General features: G+C 42.9%; 2 protein-coding genes across 4 annotated transcripts; one reads left to right on the forward strand and one right to left on the reverse strand.

Annotated features, from left to right (window-relative positions):
- The first annotated feature begins 2,316 nt into the window (after window positions 1–2,316).
- tecra (trans-2,3-enoyl-CoA reductase a) lies at window positions 2,317–9,031 on the forward strand. 2 transcript variants are annotated; one of them, XM_075453618.1, is made up of 12 exons: window positions 2,317–2,949; window positions 3,049–3,415; window positions 4,206–4,257; window positions 4,383–4,427; window positions 4,519–4,622; window positions 7,175–7,290; window positions 7,474–7,579; window positions 7,717–7,789; window positions 7,874–7,917; window positions 8,015–8,072; window positions 8,180–8,268; window positions 8,483–9,031. In XM_075453618.1, the coding sequence occupies exons 2-12, from the start codon at window positions 3,248–3,250 to the stop codon at window positions 8,654–8,656; spliced, it is 1,029 nt and encodes a 342-aa protein (XP_075309733.1). In that variant the 5' UTR covers window positions 2,317–2,949; window positions 3,049–3,247; the 3' UTR covers window positions 8,657–9,031. The 2 variants fall into 2 exon arrangements, with proteins under 2 accessions (XP_075309733.1, XP_075309732.1); XM_075453617.1 differs by having other exon boundaries at window positions 2,317–3,415.
- Window positions 9,032–9,429: 398 nt separating this feature from the next.
- samd1a (sterile alpha motif domain containing 1a) lies at window positions 9,430–16,295 on the reverse strand. Of its 2 annotated transcripts, none has more exons than XM_075453615.1 (7): window positions 15,783–16,295; window positions 13,019–13,373; window positions 12,435–12,574; window positions 12,247–12,307; window positions 11,336–11,414; window positions 10,779–10,893; window positions 9,430–10,614 (listed from the first exon to the last, which is right to left on the reverse strand). In XM_075453615.1, exons 1-7 carry the CDS (start codon window positions 16,143–16,145, stop codon window positions 10,468–10,470), a joined length of 1,260 nt encoding a protein of 419 aa, XP_075309730.1. In that variant the 5' UTR covers window positions 16,146–16,295; the 3' UTR covers window positions 9,430–10,467. The 2 variants fall into 2 exon arrangements, with proteins under 2 accessions (XP_075309730.1, XP_075309731.1); XM_075453616.1 differs by having other exon boundaries at window positions 12,435–12,571; window positions 15,783–16,294.
- Between the last annotated feature and the right edge of the window lie 1,436 nt (window positions 16,296–17,731).

Below are 17,731 nucleotides of genomic sequence, written 5' to 3' on the forward strand. Positions count from 1 at the left end.
TTCGAACCGCTGTAAACACCCGGAAGTGCGCACATCTGCGCTTGAATTAAAACGCGATAAGCAAAGTTAGTCCACTGAATGTACCTTGTTTATTTGGATTTTTTAAGTAGTTTTTCTTATGTTTTAGATGCATTTAATTAATTTTCTAAAATTGAATGAGAATGCAGTGGGGTTTTTTTTACTTAAGGGGAGGGGCTCACCTTTTACACAGTCCAGCACAAAACCCTGCAAGGCTGTATTGTTATTCAAGCTAGAACAGAATGTCCCACTGTGGTCCTCTTAAGGTTAAATTTGATTTAAAAAAAATTATACTAATGTTTAGAGAACGTTTAGACAAGGTTAGGCTGCCGCACAACCCTTCCAAACGTTTGTGGAATCCAAATCTAAAGCGTTCACTGAAAGCAGCACTGCTCTCTACTTAGTTATATTTAGGTTTTTCTGAATATAACGTTACACACAGGTTAATCAGTGCATTTATGTTTGAAAAAGTTTCTTTATTCAGGACTGAAGCTATAAATGTGCTTTTGAGTTGGAGCTATTGCTCGATGCTTTTTTTAAAAAAATTTTAGGCTTTAGTCAGAAGGGGCAGCAAATGTTTTTCAAAACTTCTATAAAATCTAGTGAAAATACAGGTTCTCCTTCCAAAACCCTGCTAACAAATTTCAGTTCGTCTGCAATATGGGAGCCTTTAGGCAGAACATTATAATGGTCAGAGAACATCAGGGAATTCAAATCATGCAACAATATTCCCCAGTGAGTTAGGTGACAATCAAAACAAACCTTCGGGGAAAGCTCTTATAACCATAAGTGAGTGTACTGATGTTTGCAGTAATTACCACTGCATTATGCAGTGGAGCTCAACCTTTTAGGAAGAAATGTGGAAATCAACAACAAGCATACACTGTGCTAAGGCTTGAAGGTATGACAGTAAATACAAAACAACAACTATAATAAGATGAAGACAAAACCTTTGCTATTGGCATAACTGCAAATATGCTCTAATTAAAATGTAAGATTTAAGTAAATAATTACTGTTTATTTGGGTAGATTACTAGCATCTGGTGATGGAAGTACAAACTGTTCAGTATTTTACACAGACCTTATCAAAGCACAGTGCTTTTCACCCGAATAGTTTTGGAAGTGCAAAAAAAAAGGGTCATTTTCTGTTTTGTGTTCGTGACATGGGGCCTCCACTGCTGTGGCCAAATTAACTGCATTTGTTTGATGGTGTATCGAAATTAATTCTCCTTGAGTCAGGTTGTTAAGTAGTTTCACTGATTATGCAGCACTCTGTTGTGCCAACCAAAGGGAACACGTTTAAATTGTTTCATGCAGGGCTAGAGGGTTCAGCAATGATTTTTCTGCCCCATTGCCTCACTCAGGAGGTGTTCGAGAGCTGGGGGCAGGGTTGGTGGACACCAAGATTTATGAGTTTTTCAGGACCACAGTCACCAAAATTAGCTGTAAAAATCAAAAACTCAGCAAAAGGCTTCACAATGACAACAAAGACTGTAAAAGCAGCCAGTGGCTGCTCAGCTACACTGATGGAGTTACAGTTTATCAATTCTTTTAAATAAGGTCACTTTTTTTTGTGCTTTTTATCTGCAAACACAGAACAGGTGTACTAAAGGACAGAAGGCAGGATCATAATTAGTAGTGGGAAACGCTTGGCATTGTGTGGAACAGAAAGAAAGCGTGACATTGCAGTATGGATGTTTGTGCATTCTTCGTGTCCTTGATTGTCCTTTAGAGGTCTTTATAATTGCCGACTATGAGCAGTTTCATAGAAGTCTTTCACTCTTCAACAACCCAAATTCATTTAATTTGTTATGCACATGAATGCTCACAGAATATTCTGCTGTATTTCTCTCATTTTTAGTGGCTCATGTCAAAGCCAAAGTCTGCAAAGTAAGATTTTATCCACACTGAGTTCCACATCAATTTAGAAAAAGTGAATAGGGTCTTTGGGATGTGTTATATATTTTGATATATTATATCCATCCAAATTAATCAGATTAATTGCACGTAACTTTAAATTAGGAAAATTGGGGGGATTCTGAAGAGGCTTAAAAGGATTTGGATTTCGTCTGGCAAGAAATTTTCAAGAGGTTTAAAACAAAAAAATCATCTTACTCTGACAAAAGTGATCCAAAGGAGTCTTACATTATAGGAGATTAGGGAGTAGTGCTTCACCTTTGGAGGAAAAGCAGGTCCACTTCTGCACATTTTTCAGGTAATTTTTTTGCCCATTCATGTTTCTCTCAAACAGTGACAGAAAGGATTAGGTTTAACGCAGGAATGTTTCTAATCCAAGACTCAAACATGATCTTGGAATGCATGCTGTTTACTGCCTGCTTGTCCTACTCCCACCTGTTATAAATAGACCATAGAATATAGATGTGCAGTTGTCTATGTGCAATGATGAGTTGACCCTGTGCAATGAAAGGCATCTCTGATCTTCTCCTAAACAGCATTTTCTCCCACCACAAACCTCCTTGACATATTAAAGAAATGATAAGCGATCAAGCACGTAAGCCTTGAACCACTCAGGAACAGAAATAAACATTTGTTTCATTCTGGAGTTCGGAGAGCTCAAAGAATTCCAGCTTCACAGGTGGTCTGGGGGATGGGGATATGCTGGCATGTGGATATTCCTCATTCAAAGGCTCTGGCTATCAATGGGCCCTGTGACTGTGCAACCATGTGGGGAACAAAGCAGACAGGAGATGAGTCTTATAAGTCTAATGAGAGCATGTTGACATCTGTCACTGGGTCAAGCTACATGTGGCTTCCCAAGGTTACCAAGCTTGTGCTGAGCAAATCAGGCGACTTATATTTAGCCTTGCAAATGGCGCACTATGGATTATATCTTGGGGCTCTCCAGTTTCGTCTTCAGTGCGTTTTGTTGCATGAAGGGGGGTTGTGGATCTCCAAAAGGCTGCTATTCAGGTGAGGAGTAGATCCACTTCATGGTCTCAGACCAGCTCTCCTTCAAGTCACCTTCTTTCCTTCTCACTGAATTCCATTTTCTGGCATATATCTGGGCAGGAGTGTGTTTGTGTTCACTATTCTTCCAAAACTGGAGGGATATCCAGTGGGGCCAAAAGACGCCATACAAGACATTCGAGCTGGACTGTCAGTTCTTTAGGTGAGAACTGCTACACCTACCAGCAGGAGTTGGCCAGCGTAACTGGACTATTACAGATTTTTTTCGCCAGGGTGTTGAGGTTTGGGATCAATCTGTGTCATGGATGTACTTGCTTTAGAGGCAAAGAGTGTAAATGGAGCAGACGCTGAGAAGAAGTCTGCACCAAGGCCAAAACCAAAACCACCCAAAAAGGCTAAAAGGATTGTTTACTTTGAGGTGGAAATTGTGGACTTAAAGACTAAAGAGAAACTTCTGCTTCTGGACAAGGTGAGTGTTGGAAGGGTTTTCTATTATGCTCAACTTTTATATTCGCTATAACTATTTAGACAACTGACAATATGACTCTGATTACAGATACTTTTATATCACTATAACACTTCGATTTTGTTTTAAGTTTCACTATTTAACCCTTTAATGTCTACATTGATGAAAAATCAATGGAAAATGATCTCTTTGCATTTTCTTCCCTTTTTTTAACTGTATCAAAATGTGACAAAGTAAAATAAAGCAGTAAAGTAAGTAAAATACAGCTCACTTTTCACATAAGACCCGCATTCCTAAGCATATAGAGGTAGAGACGACTCAGTAAGGTCAAAGAAGTCAGAGAAAATATTTGTCTTGTGTCCAAATACCACACAGCCATCACTTTGCCCGTATATGTAATTTTACAGATAATCATCTACTTCGCTGGTCAAGTGCAGCCATTATCAGATTGGGTTGCATTTAGGAGGCCAGAGTTCCCTTTTATAAACCCTTTTCGTCAAACAGGAATCTTCTGTTCCAGCTACAGCACATGCCACCGGGCAGAGAGACCGACATGATTTGCAGCTTGTATAAATGTGCGGAGTTGTGCTCGTCACACGTGGGATCGAGTTGCGGTTGTAAATGGGAAAATGCAAGTCTGACAAATACCAAAAGAAATTAAAAACACTGAAGGCAAATTATTTCTATGGTATTTATAGTGCTTGGTGCAAATGTCATTATGTCTGCAATATGCACGCTTTTACAGACAGTAATGCTGTCAATTACGTGTTTTATCTTTGCACTTTGCTTCTAGGTGGAGCCAACTTCCACCATTTTGGATATTAAAGCTTTGTTTCACAAATCATGTAAGTCAGTCAGAGCTGGAATTGACAGTTTATTTTTGCACCGTAACCATGTTTACATTTTAGAATATCTCAACATTAAAAATAAATGTGGTGTAAACAAAGTGTCTTTTTTTTGTTGTTGACAGATCCAAAGTGGTATCCAGCCAGACAGTCCCTGCGTTTGGATCCAAGTACGTCTGCCTGCAAATATTCCTCTTAACTTGTTTACCCAGATCACTTGATTGACAGGTGTTTGACAGTTGTGAACGGGTTGTTTCTCAGAGGGCAAATGTCTCAGGGACGAGGAAGTTCTTCAAACACTTCCTGTGGGAACCACAGCCAGCTTTTACTTCAGCGACCTCGGATCCCAGCTCACATGGGGAACAGTGAGTGCACACCATGTCCAAGCCATACTGTGGCAGTGCATGCTTTAACCAGCTCATGTCAAGTCGTAAATGCTTTACATTACTGTGAGCCATTTCCCAAACTAAAGTGAATCATTTTTAACTGATTCCCCCTTCCTTTTGATTATTTTTTTTATTTTTTTTTTAAGAAAATTATTTGTGACCTTTTTCAAGTCCATTTTGAATGCTTAAATTTTTCCCACGATTCAACAACAACCAGCTGTGAATGTGATCATTTTCATCAATTGACTATGAGTTGAAGAGGTCTGCCTTTCAGAACGGCTGTATGGAGACAGAAGATAATACTTATGCTACTGGTTGCTTGTAATAACGGTTTAGTACAAAAGCGCCATGAAAAGATTGAGTCTTTGAGGGCAAAAGATGGGCAGAGAATATCCGGTCAGTCAACAAATGTGGCAGAAAATCATTGAACTGTTTCAAAATGGTGTTCCTCAAAACAAGATTGAACAAGATTTGCATATTTTTTCCATTCACAGTTCATAAAATCATAAAATGATTCATGGAATCCGGATGAATTTCAGAGTGTGAAGAGCAGGGCGAAATATCTTTTTTTCCCCACAGACACCACCGCATCAAGAACTGTCATTCATCAACAGCTGATATGGCAGAGGATTACTCTGGGAAACCTTGAGGAAGCACTACAAAGCAGGGTTGTCTTCAGAAATGCCACTACAGATTTTACTGTGCAGAAAAGAGGTTTTAATAACTTTGTCCAGAGGCAGTGTCATCTTCTCTGGGCTCTGAGGCCGCTGGGATGAACCATTACACAGTGAAAATGTGTACTGTTGTCAGATCATTCATTATTTACTAGTTTTGGGGGGAAATGGATGTCATGTGCTCGACTTGTAACTGCACGGTATACTGGTAAAGCAAACCAACGTACCCAGAATTCCATTTGGTAACCAAAGATGTCACAGAGAGTGTTGGCACCTGAAGTATGTGTGAATTTGGCCCAATGTCCCAGCAATTAATGCAGATAAGTTTGTTGAGATTTCAGAGCAACATGCTGCCTTCGAGATGACATCTTTTCTAGGGACGTCTTTGTAAAAAAAAAAAGATAAATTCTGACCGGTCCCAAACAGAGAATGTGGGGAGAAAAACTGAAAGGAAAAATATAATGATGACCTCATACGAACATCTTAAGGCGCATTTGCACCTTAATGGCAACATTAGAATGTGCCAAAAGCTGTCCTGTTCCAACTTTTTAGGAGCGTTTTGCAGGTTTGAGATGCAAAAATGGATGTAAATGAACAAATGACAAGATAAGATCATTTAAATATATTGATAATTAAGTTAAAGAATTCAATATTTTATATAGTATACTCTCTCCGGTGAAGTAAAAGTCAATCCCTGCATTGTATTTTTATAAGCATTTTCCACGTTGTTCCACCTTTTTCTAAGTACACGCTTGTACTTTAAATATAAACGGACACCCTTTTACACGCTCAATAACTCTTGAATATAAATATCAGGCTGCAGTGACAGATAGAGGTTATTTGCTGTGGTTCACTTTTCGCCACCTCCTGTTCGGTCCACCCTCTGTCCCGGGACATATAATCTCATGACCCCATTTCTCCCAAAGGTGTTTATCCCCCTAACCTCTCACTGTGCCTCTATCTTCACCCTCAGCTACTCAGTCTCTACTTTCCCCGTCCTTACCAACCCTGGCACAACCCCCAGCGCCCTCCTGGGATTTAGACTAATGCCAGTTTGGGTGGAGAAGCGTGAGGTGACCCAACAAAGTTCACCGGTAGCTACCAGTCAGGCACGCTGAGCTGAAGCCCTGCTGGAGGAGCTGATTCAGGAATAGGTTTCACCGGCAGCTGAGCCGCTTCACTTGATCATATTATTTGGTCAAGTCTTCCAAGTTGTCTGATTTAGCCTCATAGACACACATTTTGAACGGTATTACCGTTACAGTAAATGTCACTGAGTAGAATTAGAGGCGCTGTTTTGGCTCAGTAAAGTAGACTTGGTAAAATGAGCTGTTGGAGAAGCGGGAGTCATACTGGTGTCAGTTGTTAGTGATTAGTCAAAGAAGTCAGAGTCATACTGGTGTCAGTTACATGAGGCTTTAGGCTGCCATCTTTCCTTTAAAACAGTGGTATGATATCTAAATTCCACTTGTTAATTATTTTCTATCTAACAAACAATTCAGTGAAACGCTAAATTTAATTCAACCTCCTAAGACCCGAGCTTTGGTTTGGCTTACATTTTAGATTTCTGCTAGCTATTTGGGGTCAGGAGAAACCAATGAGTATAACAACCAGATATTGTTTAGGAATATTAAGTTCTTTTTGAAAAACATTCTGTCCACATATGGGGACACTCTGTCTGATAACCAAATATGTGACGTCCATGTATGTGGATGCCAGGTTGTGGGAGCTAAAGTTAGTTTTTTATTGGTTGGGGAGGGGTCCATCTGTTTGCACACGTTTCTACATGACTTCTTACCAGGTTACACGTAAAGTAAAGAACAACTTTTAAGGCATGTGTCTCCTCTGTCACTTCAGGTGTTCCTAGCAGAGTGTGCAGGTCCACTGATCCTCTACTTAATGTTCTACTTCCGCCTTCCCTTCATCTACTCTCCAAAATATGACTTCACCACCAGCAAGCACTGGGTCGTACAGTGAGTGTCGGCCTGCATATGTTTTCTGGGATCTTTTGTTAGATTGCATCACACAGTCCCAGGCTTTGCACAAACCCCACCAAACATGACAGACAGTTGTTGACACTGAGTCAGGGCCAAGTATAATGGACTGTAGTGGGTGGATGTATTAATCAAATGCAAGTGTGTGTTTGCGTGTTGCAGCTTGGCATGCATGTGTCACTCCTTCCACTACATCAAGAGGATTCTGGAGACGATGTTTGTCCATCGTATCTCTCATGGGACCATGCCTCTCAGAAACATATTTAAGGTGACTGTGCTGCACATTTAGAGTTTTGAACATATTGTTATTTTGTTCAGTGTTGCTAATTTGAGAAAACTGAGCCGAAGGTCTGTGGAGCCTCACCTAGACAGTTTGACTTATTATAGTGCCACTTTCTATTCCAGAACTGTGGCTATTACTGGTGCACTGCTGCTTGGATGGCATATTACATCAACCATCCTCTCTACACCCCACCCTGTAAGTGCTGACCACTGCAATACTCGCTTTAGCTCATCACTCTGAATTGATATCTTAAGTCATTCCTCTTTGAAACATCTACAGTTTATGGGCAGCAGCAGATTAATACAGGCCTTTACATTTTCTTGGTAAGTTTGAGATTTTTTTTAACTCATTATGCAGACACCATATGAAACACCCCGCTCTTGCGTTGCTGCTCATCTTTGGATGTTTTTATTCCTACAGTTCTGTCAAGTTGGGAATTTTTCCATCCATGTTGCACTGCGCAACCTCAGACTACCAGGTGAGCATTTGGCAGCAATGCAAATTACCTGCATGATTTGGAATTTTCCAAGTTGCCCGACGCACGCAGCTGTTCGGGGCTTAATCCAAGTTTACCCGTTCTTTTAGGCTCAAAATCCAAGAAGATTCCTTACCCGACGAAAAATCCCTTCACGTGGATTTTTTGGCTGGTCTCTTGTCCAAACTACACATATGAAGTAAGGGATTACACAATTCTATGGTACACACATTTCACTGAAATACTGAAGTCAAGTCTGTTTTATTGTCTGCAGTCTGGAGGTCTAAATGATATTTAACACTCAGAGAAAACAAGCGCTATTGCTGCCATCTACTGGTTAAGAACAGTAAGAGCAGTCTCATTGAAATGTGTGTGTGTGTGTGTGTGTGTGTGTGTAAACCTCTTGCTCACAGCTGGGCTCCTGGATTGGCTTCACAGTGATGACCCAGTGTGTGCCGGTGGCTTTCTTCACTCTTGTGGCCTTCATCCAGATGACCGTGTGGGCTAAAGGCAAACATCGCAGCTACTTAAAGGAGTTTAGAGATTATCCCACACTCCGCTCCTCCATATTGCCCTTCATCCTGTAGAGCCACAAAGAGAAAACGGCCATTCTTACACATTCAATTCCTCACTGGCTGGGTTATTTATGGAATCCCTTTATCCTTTTGGGGGTCAGGGAATGTATACTGAGGCCAACACTGTAAATGCATTTTGGTTCCGTTGACTCCGTGTACTGCTTTCATCAAAACAAGGAGTATCGGACTGGAAAATGTAGGACTGTTACAGGGAAATGACGGCAGAGAAATGCAGCAAAGTCTTACTTTCACGTTGTATGTAGTCTAGAGGAGAAAGAAAATTAAATATCCTTTTTATGTTGCTTATTTTGGAGTTGTAAGTTATTCAGTGGAGCGTTCTGTAGTAAGTTTGTAAAGATAAATAAATCCCTTTATTTTCATCGCTTTTGGCAGCCTAATCCGTAATGTGTCCCACAGAGATGTGGTACCAAGAAGATAATCTGCATCATCAACCTGTTATGCGGCCTGGAGCCAACATCATGCAACTTGTGAAGTTTAATACCGATGCCGGCACCTTTTGCTCACCCTTTCACTACAGGGGTGACACAAGTCAATGTGCTTTTTGCAGAATTCAGCACCAGCTGAATTTGAGGATTAAATGAGGGACATTGATGTTCTTCAAGATAATAATCCCGCTCTAATATTTGTGAGGACAACATTTAGTGTTGAGCAGGGATTTAATAGAAAATTCGGCTGCTAATATCTGAATAGAAAAATCCTGTTTACAACATTTTACGCAGTGGATGTAATGTTGACTCGTAGTAAATAAACCTTCAGGAAACAACTGAACAGAGACATGAGCTTTATTTGTGACTGGAAGAAGTGTTTGTATTACAGATAAAAAGGGGAGAAGATGCTAACTATATGATGTGGAATGTTACAGTTAAGAGTGGCCGGGTTAGCTCAAGACACAAAGCGAGATCAGACCAACAGAAAACAGAAAACAGAAAATATTGCATTTCATAAAGATCTGCTCTGTAAACAGATGCTGGTCGGCTGTATTGAATTTCGAACAATATATAATCAGTACAATATTTCTTGCAAGTTTATGACTTTAGTTCGCATTTTATTACACTGCATATTTTCTGGAATTGTTCCCCAAAATTAAACTTTACTGTTGGACCACAGTCATCTAGTTAAGACAAAAACAAACAAAACATATCAAGTAGTTGTATCTCACGAGGGTTATATCTCAGTGTTGCAAAGACGCTGAGGACATAATCCAAATCAGCAGCAGCTGCTAGTGGAATGACAAGTAAGGAATCAGATTCTGTGCAAACACATTTATAGTCCGACTTAACCAGCACTTTGATGACATTTAAATCAATTTGTCATGTAATGAAAAGAAAAAGCACAATTGATGTTCTTTATGTTTCTATGTTACTGTCACCTTTAGAACAGAAGGTACAGGGAGGAGACCCGACCCGGTGCCACAGCACCACGCAGTCCTGTCTGTGGCGCTCCACTTGCTGCAAGGCTCAGCTCCCATCACTGGCTGCATTACCCAGTGTTTCACGAATGCAGGAAGGTCACTGCCGCTCCACTTAAAAACATACTTTCCCCGCAGTCTATTCTGTCCACAGTGGGGCCACAGGGGTGAAATGAAAACCATTTGAATACCAAAGACCACAATGAGAGGTAGGATGACTGTCTTTCAGTTTCTGGTCTTTCTCACAGTGAAGGTGAATTCCACCGCAGCCTCCCCCCCTCCACACACCCTCTACATATAATGTATATGAAGGTGGGCGGTAGGATCCATATGGGAGAGGAACTGCATGCATGTTTGAGTCAATCGGGCATTTTCTGCCATGTCTGTAAACACTTCAGATGTCTTCGTATTCCAGGAAATGGGTCCTCTGCAACACTTTGACATGACGCTCGTAGATTTTGAGGGCAGGCCCAAGTCGGATAGACAAGCCAGTCAACACGTCACTGCGCTGCATTAGAAGAAGGGACTTCCCATCGATCTCCTGTTCGGGAGAGGAAAATGCATTTTGCTCAATTTAAGTTTTAGTTTCGGAAGGCTATGCGACATCACAGCGACTTTTCAGAGGCCAAGCGGACAAAATGCTCATAATAGCTGAACAACGAGGGAGTACAACTTTGGTTTTTGTAGGTGTGGAGGTGCGCTAACCTGTGTTCGAAATGCCACAGCCTGCTCTGGAAATCCTGCGGCTGAGAAGTAACTGGCCACATCTGCCACCGTCCACTGCAACAGGTTCTGGCTCATCTTCTCCTTCTTCACCGAGCTGAAGGAAGACCAGATAAAAAGAGTCACAACCAACGATCCCAAACCGCCTTCTCCTCAGAAAGTGATGGCTCACGTAGATGTATTTTCACAGCTTTTTCATGCCTGTTATTACTTAAAGTGCAGTCAATGATAAAAATTAAACAATTACTCTGGACAATCTATCCAAGCCCAGAGCAGCAGCTGGAGCAAAAACCTTAGGGGCGATCTGACCTGATGAACCTAAGCAGGAAGATTAACTGGCTGACAGGCCAAGTTAATTGTGCTTAAATGCTCAGATCCTTTCAGGCAATGCAACATATTTTTAACTATTTGATGCATATTCAAAAGAACTTGAGGAACTGGGGAAGCAAAGTTGTATCAAACTGCTGCAGAGAGGGAACATGAACCGAGGAGTCGGTTAAACTGCATTCAGAGCGTGAGATGAGCTGTATGATACTCACATGTCATCACCTTTGTCACCATTTAGAAGACTGCTGTTCTCAGCTGCTGCTAAAGATATATCGACCTTCTTAAACGTACCTGTGGACAAAAGGAAGCTGCATTAGTATGATGAATGTGCAGTGGTACATTGGAGTCTATTTATCAGACAGTTTGAATGTACAGACAATGCTCTTCAATCTGCACTGTTTTCCTATACGAGTGCATTGAGGGTTCAGTGAATGAGCAGTGTTACAGCGCCTTGCTGCTATCCCTGCCTTCTTTTAGAGGATGCTAGCAGGGCTGATGGCATACCTGAGAAATGACAGGGACATAGCCTCCATAGAGTCCTCTTCCTGAGCAAACTACGTACACAAGTACAGTATGCAGTTGCCTTATGCTCCGAGTGTTGTTAAGTTCCATTTCAGATTTGTTCCTCTCCAAAACAACATGAAAAGTGTTTACCTTTGGATTCCAAACACAACTAATCTTGTTATCTGGTATACACTAAACGGCTGGACTAACCGAACCCTGAGTCTTTGAAGTTTATGTCATGGATAGTTTTTAAGGCTTTAAAATTGCATCTTCTTCTGCAGACTATTTGTAGTCTACAGGTTCTAATCTCTACAAGCACATACCAACTGACATCAAAAGTGCAGCGCTGCACGGGCAAAGGACTGAGGAATGACTTAGCAGTCAAAACAGGCACCACCTGGGTGAAAGGTAGCAGGAAAAGCTTTCCAAGCATTCAAAAAATTTGGAGCAAGCCTTAAGGCAAACGCTGGTAGAAGCAGCCAAATAACAAGAACAGACTTTTCAATATAAGCTATCATAAGTAAACGTGCTAAACGTGTGAATAGTCCAGTCTCTTCTTTGTAAAGCAGATGGAAGCTACACGGCACCGTTACAAAACTACAACGAAAACTATACTCACAGTTGTCAGGTGGCAAAGGCAGAGTTTGTGATCTTCCATCAGAGACATTCCTGGTCTCATCCTGTTGGTTAAAGAAAGAAAAAAGAAGAAGAAAACAAATTCAAAATGAAAATGTCAGGTAAGAAGCACAGAGAACAAAGTATGAGACACACAATTGTTTGTCACAAAATGGATTACAGGCAAATTACCAGTCGTGCTGCATAGTCTGGTACCAACTGGTCAGATAAGAGGCTGCTGTCCTCTGCCTTGCCTCCATCCTCTTTCTTCATGTTGTTCAAAGCACAGGGGCTGGTGGTTCCAGAGTGGATTGTTGGCTTCGTGTCAACTGCTAACACAGAGACAACCAATTACACACCGATATCATGTCGGCCGACCAGCCACACCAGAATACATTTCTCTCCAATTATTGTCCTGCGTGAACTACATCTACCTAAATGATTCATTTAAGAAACTGACACTAATAATACTACAAAAGCACTGCAGATTGAAACTAAATAACTGGTAGAGACTACCTAGAGACCGAGAGGTCGCAGGAAGGTTTCACTAAGATAAGCAAATTAATAATTTTCTACTAAAGTCCTGCTACTAGTTCACATTACTGAGATTCTGCAGTCAACTCGAAACCCAACATTTAATCATCTAGCTGATTCAAAGCTCCCTTCCCTACTTCACAGCCACTGCAAAGCTAAGCATAAGCTTGAACACAAAACAATATTAGAGTGCTCCACAATATCGTGTGTGCACATTATCCTGTGTCTAGCAGTGTGAATACCTTTGTCTTTCTGCATTCCAGGGTGCTGGCGCTCCACTGGGCAGACAGCAGAATCATGAGCCCAGTCATTGTGAGCGAGGGCCCTCGGGCTGGAGGGGGGCAAGGAGCTGGGCCTCTCACCACCCTTCTGGAAAGAGGCACAGTCCAGACCGGAGCCAGAGCCGCCAGCAGGGCCGGGTCCAGGCCGAGTGCCAGAGGGAGAGCAAGGAGCGGAGACGGCTCGCACAGGGGCACACTGCACAGAGGCATCTTCATGAGTGTGGCTGGGAGATGGTCTGTCCTGCCCATCCTGGCTCTCCTCAGCCCCCTCCTCATCTGGATTACTGTCTGTGTCCATAGCCATTGAGGTGTCAGCCTGCGAAACAGAAGCACGGGGGCTGCATGTAATTTCCACATCACATTTTTATCTTTGAGCTCCAGTTGTTAAGAAACACATTTGATCCACAGAAAATTCCCAAACCGGCATTTAATCTAAATGTCTGACAACTTAAAAAGCATGCGCACCCTGCAAGGTTACAAGAGGCTGTTGTTATGACTGAGTGGGACTAATTGTAGGCTGAAGGTGTCACATGAAAACGCTCATACACATGTCGCAATGTTATCGCGGTGGTGGTAAATTATTGCCTTGTAATATCCATGTCCCTCTCCGTGGTGTTCATTCCGCAGACAGACTGGGGGACATGTCATCTCAAATGTGTTCCCAAACAACGTTGTCTGACTGAACACAAGTAGTTTCCCCCATATGCACTCATTCCTCTCACTGGGGCGGGTGTTTGTCGACGGCGCCCGGGGTGAAAAATTACCTTGTGTGCGACTGCGTGTCCGAGACTCAGCAGTCGAGCACAAGAGCGCACTAAAGCCCGCCCCGCTCCTGCAAAAAGAGCCGCTTGTACGGAATTCACGCATCGGACTGCGTTTCACACAACTTTCGCCGAGACACAGTTACAAAAACACCATGCCCCGGGGGTCTGATCCAACATCATTTTCTTTTTTTTTTTTTTTTTTAATCTCGGCTCCCGAAATGTGCCGATGTGCTCGGTGCGTCCCCGCTCTCGGAGGCCTTGTTGATCGGTACATTTAACAAGAGGAAAGAACGAAGGGGCCCGACGGGAGGCGTTTTTTTTGTTTTTCTCAAATTTCCTCCAAAGTGCGCATGGAGTTAGGAGCCGCGGCAAAGAGCTCGCCATTGTGTCTGTGCTCTTTAACAGAGCGCTTCCAGGGCCGAGCCGCGGCAAAAAAAAGACCCGAGATTAAAAAAAAAAAAAAAAACGAGCTTTCACTCGACGAAACAGATCAACGCGGTAGCCTGACCACGGCCAACACCAGCCGCCTCGGTCGCCCGTCTACTTTGACTTTGCATCGGGTCAACGATTTACAGTAAAAGCGAGTCACCGTGAAGAGTACGGCACATGAGTCCGTTATCGGACACGTCAGTGTCTACAATCGTAAAACCTGGACAACAGGGTTATCCGCCAGAGGTGTTTATTCAAAGTAATCGGAGCGTTCTCGTTTTGCGGCGACACAAACGTCTTTCAGAGAACAAAGTCAATTTGATCTCAGCTTAACCCAAATCGGACAGACGCATCCGCCATCTAGCGCCAGACGAACAGTTTGCGATCGCTTTAGTTCTCCGTCACCGGCTCCGGCGTTTTTGGTTACTTTGCAGCGCTGCGATCAGACTGCGAATACTGCCGCAAGTAGTCAGCAGACACTGTCCCTTCTGCACGGGACCAGAGGGGCCATGACGACCGTCAACGCCAAGCGTAGTACGTGACCGGCTTTGGCAGGGTGTCCGACAATGGATGCAGGGGTTCGACTTTATGCACTGCGTCGACAATCGCCCACCACACGGACAAATCGACGAAAATTGCGCACATCAACTATCTACATCTTTCTTATGAGTACTTTATTACTGCTATTAGGACATCTGATTGCTGTTGTGGGACAAATGCTGGCATATTTCAAAGTCAAGACGTAACGGGGGGAGATCTCGTCAAGTGCTGGCAAAATGTGCGTGTTCACGTGGTTTACTGACACTGCCTCCGATGGCTGAGCTCGTTTTTTGTGGATAATGCAATCAACAAACAACAATGTCCCATCGTCCCCCATCAGGCGCCTACATCCGCGGTGTTCGAGACTTTTTTTTCCCCCTTCACCCACTCCCATATTGATAAGTGAGCGTGAATAAACCCAGGTGCATCCACTCCTGCATTTCACAATAACAGCCCCCCCTGTAGAGCCTGCAATGCAACGCCATTATTTTTTAAAGTACATTTACTTTTCTTCCGGGCTAACTGTGCTCGTTTCACCCCTCCGCAAAACGCCGAGTTTGGGGCTTGAAAAGCGCTTTCTGCCGCTGCTAATGGAGGCTCGGGTTGTTGGGGACGGGCAGGACAATGCAACTTTTCCTTGTTTTCTGTTTGTACGGTTGCAACATTCTTTTCAGGCGCCTCACAGCCGGCAAAACACACACAAAAAAAAAATGCCACACTCGCGCGACACGCGCACCTTCTTTTCTTCTCCACCTCGGTAGCGCTCGAGCGAGGTTCAACCGCCGCTCCCCGTCTGCGGCAGTTTTAGGTGCACTTGCAAATCACTCCCCTCACCACTCCCCGTGTTCAAACAAAAAGAACGTTTTGTTATTTCTATTTTTTACCAACCACACAAAGCCCATTTTCCCACCACCTGTGAATCTGGTGAGATGTGACATGACAATGACATGTGAGCACGTTAAACGTGACTCCTCGCGCCAGTCCCCACATACCTCCAAATCCTCCTCGTCCTGGTCCACGGCACCCAAAGCGCTGTCCCCGTTGCTCAGGTCGGAATGACTGGCTTCTTCCACCGCGTTCCTTCTCGCAGCCGTTGTAAACGAAACATCGTCTTTTTTCCTGCTTCTCCGCTGTACCTTGGCGGCGTTTCGGTAGGAAATTGAGCCCTTGTAGTTAACTTTCAGCACGGTTTGTTCCTGAATCAGTTTCTCCAGTTCTGCGCAGGTTCGGTCGGGCTCGGACCCGTGTCGTCTCCGGACCATTCGGCAAATTCTCTCCAAGTCTGGCCGGGCTTTTCGAGACCGCAGCGAGTCGATAGTGTCCAAAATCCACTCGCGGTACTTCGGTTCAGACATCTTTTGAGCTCAGCTTGGCCGTTTGCTTTTTGCCCTCTTTTTTGTACCTTGGTGCGTCAACCTCAAACGTTACACACGGTGATTTTCGCGAGCCGCGGTTCGAGCCCCACTGAGAAGCGGAAACCTCGCTTTACGCCTCCTGCATTTGCGTGTGCGCTTAAGGTGGACCGACGGAGTTACGGCGAAAAGTTTCACTCGAGAGGGGGTTTTAAGGTGGAATTTGCAGTCCTGGACGGGAACGAGCGCCCGCGCCCGGCTCTTTGTGCGCCATTGTGCGCGAGAAAGGAGGCCTTTGGCTCAGAAGTTTAGAAAGTAGTCTCAACGCCGACAACTGTTACGGTTCAACCTTAGATAAAGCAACTGAAGTTTTAGTTCACACGTGGTCCATTCCTTCAAGTTGCTTCACGAGATCAAAGCAGCAGAGCCCAAACTGGGAATTCTGTTCTCCATGTGTTCTCACATTCAAGTTCTCAATTAATAATCTCGTTGAAATGGCAAATTTAGGACAAAAAATAAATAATTCAGGCCAGCAATGAAGACAAAATATATATATACACACATATGTATATAAATACACATATATACATACACACATATATATATATATATATACATACATACACACACACACACACACATATATTATATATATATATACACACATATACATACACACACACACGTATATACACACACAAGAACACACCAGCAGAACTTATTGTGACTTTGGAATTCATTTATCATTATCTAATAAAAATTCTCTGTTCTGATATTTATGTGGACTAGAACCAGTTTCAGCCATTACACTTTATGTACATTTTGTAAACATCGTTTATTTTAACACCGAATTTGAACAATGATACTAATAATGATCTTTATACATACACACACACACACACTTTTAATCCATCTTTCTTGGATAGATTTATCGGTTTGTTGCCCTCATGATTCAGTTTTCCTTCCTTGGAAATCACCTCAGTTGACATGTTCAGGCTGCCCTGCACAGGCCTGTGCAATATCATTTAGTCAGCTCACAGATATTCAGAGATGTTCAAACCAGGGGTAGGAGAAGGTCAATCCAGGTGTTTCAGTGATGCTCCAAGTTTGTGGTGGATTTACTTTTACAGGATATACGTAGAAGTCCTACCTTTGAATTGACCTCACCATTAGCTGTCGAGCCCACAGAGCCCAACGGTTTTTTATAAACAAGTTCAGCTTATTGCGGTTTTTGCTTGAGATGGTGATTGAGTGGATGCTTTGTGTCTCCGTTACAACCGGCTCCACAGAAAATGCTACACTGATAGGGCACAGTCATGAAGTTACATTGTGATGAAAAGTGACCGAAATCTCCAACCAAACAATGATTCAAGTAAGAAATGTCAGCCGAAACTTTTTGAGTAGCATACATCTCAACGACTTTCTGATTCACTGAATGCACAAAATACATAGAATTGCATTAACCTTTCAATTATTTCTGCCTGTGCCCTACAGCTCACCAGATAGGGTACACGCAGCGTTAAACTCCAGCCAAGGCAGTTTGCTGCATGTAATCTCTCTCCCTACTTCCCCCATCTATCAAATCTATG

The sequence above is a fragment of the Odontesthes bonariensis genome, chromosome 21 (genome assembly GCF_027942865.1).
Source record: "Odontesthes bonariensis isolate fOdoBon6 chromosome 21, fOdoBon6.hap1, whole genome shotgun sequence".
In the NCBI taxonomy this organism is placed as follows: domain Eukaryota; kingdom Metazoa; phylum Chordata; class Actinopteri; order Atheriniformes; family Atherinopsidae; genus Odontesthes; species Odontesthes bonariensis.

Excerpts from the sequence above, each read along its gene's own strand:
- tecra (XM_075453617.1), top strand. The coding sequence starts at position 3,248 with ATGGATGTACTTGCTTTAGAGGCAAAGAGTGTAAATGGAGCAGACGCT. Across the intron at positions 7,580-7,716 it reads CTCTCAGAAACATATTTAAG|AACTGTGGCTATTACTGGTG; the intron begins GTGACTGTGCTG and ends TTTCTATTCCAG. Across the intron at positions 8,269-8,482 it reads GTCCAAACTACACATATGAA|CTGGGCTCCTGGATTGGCTT; the intron begins GTAAGGGATTAC and ends TCTTGCTCACAG.
- samd1a (XM_075453615.1), bottom strand. The coding sequence starts at position 16,145 with ATGTCTGAACCGAAGTACCGCGAGTGGATTTTGGACACTATCGACTCG. Across the intron at positions 13,374-15,782 it reads AGGACGAGGAGGATTTGGAG|GCTGACACCTCAATGGCTAT; the intron begins GTATGTGGGGAC and ends TCTGTTTCGCAG. Across the intron at positions 12,308-12,434 it reads CAGACTATGCAGCACGACTG|GATGAGACCAGGAATGTCTC; the intron begins GTAATTTGCCTG and ends TTTAACCAACAG.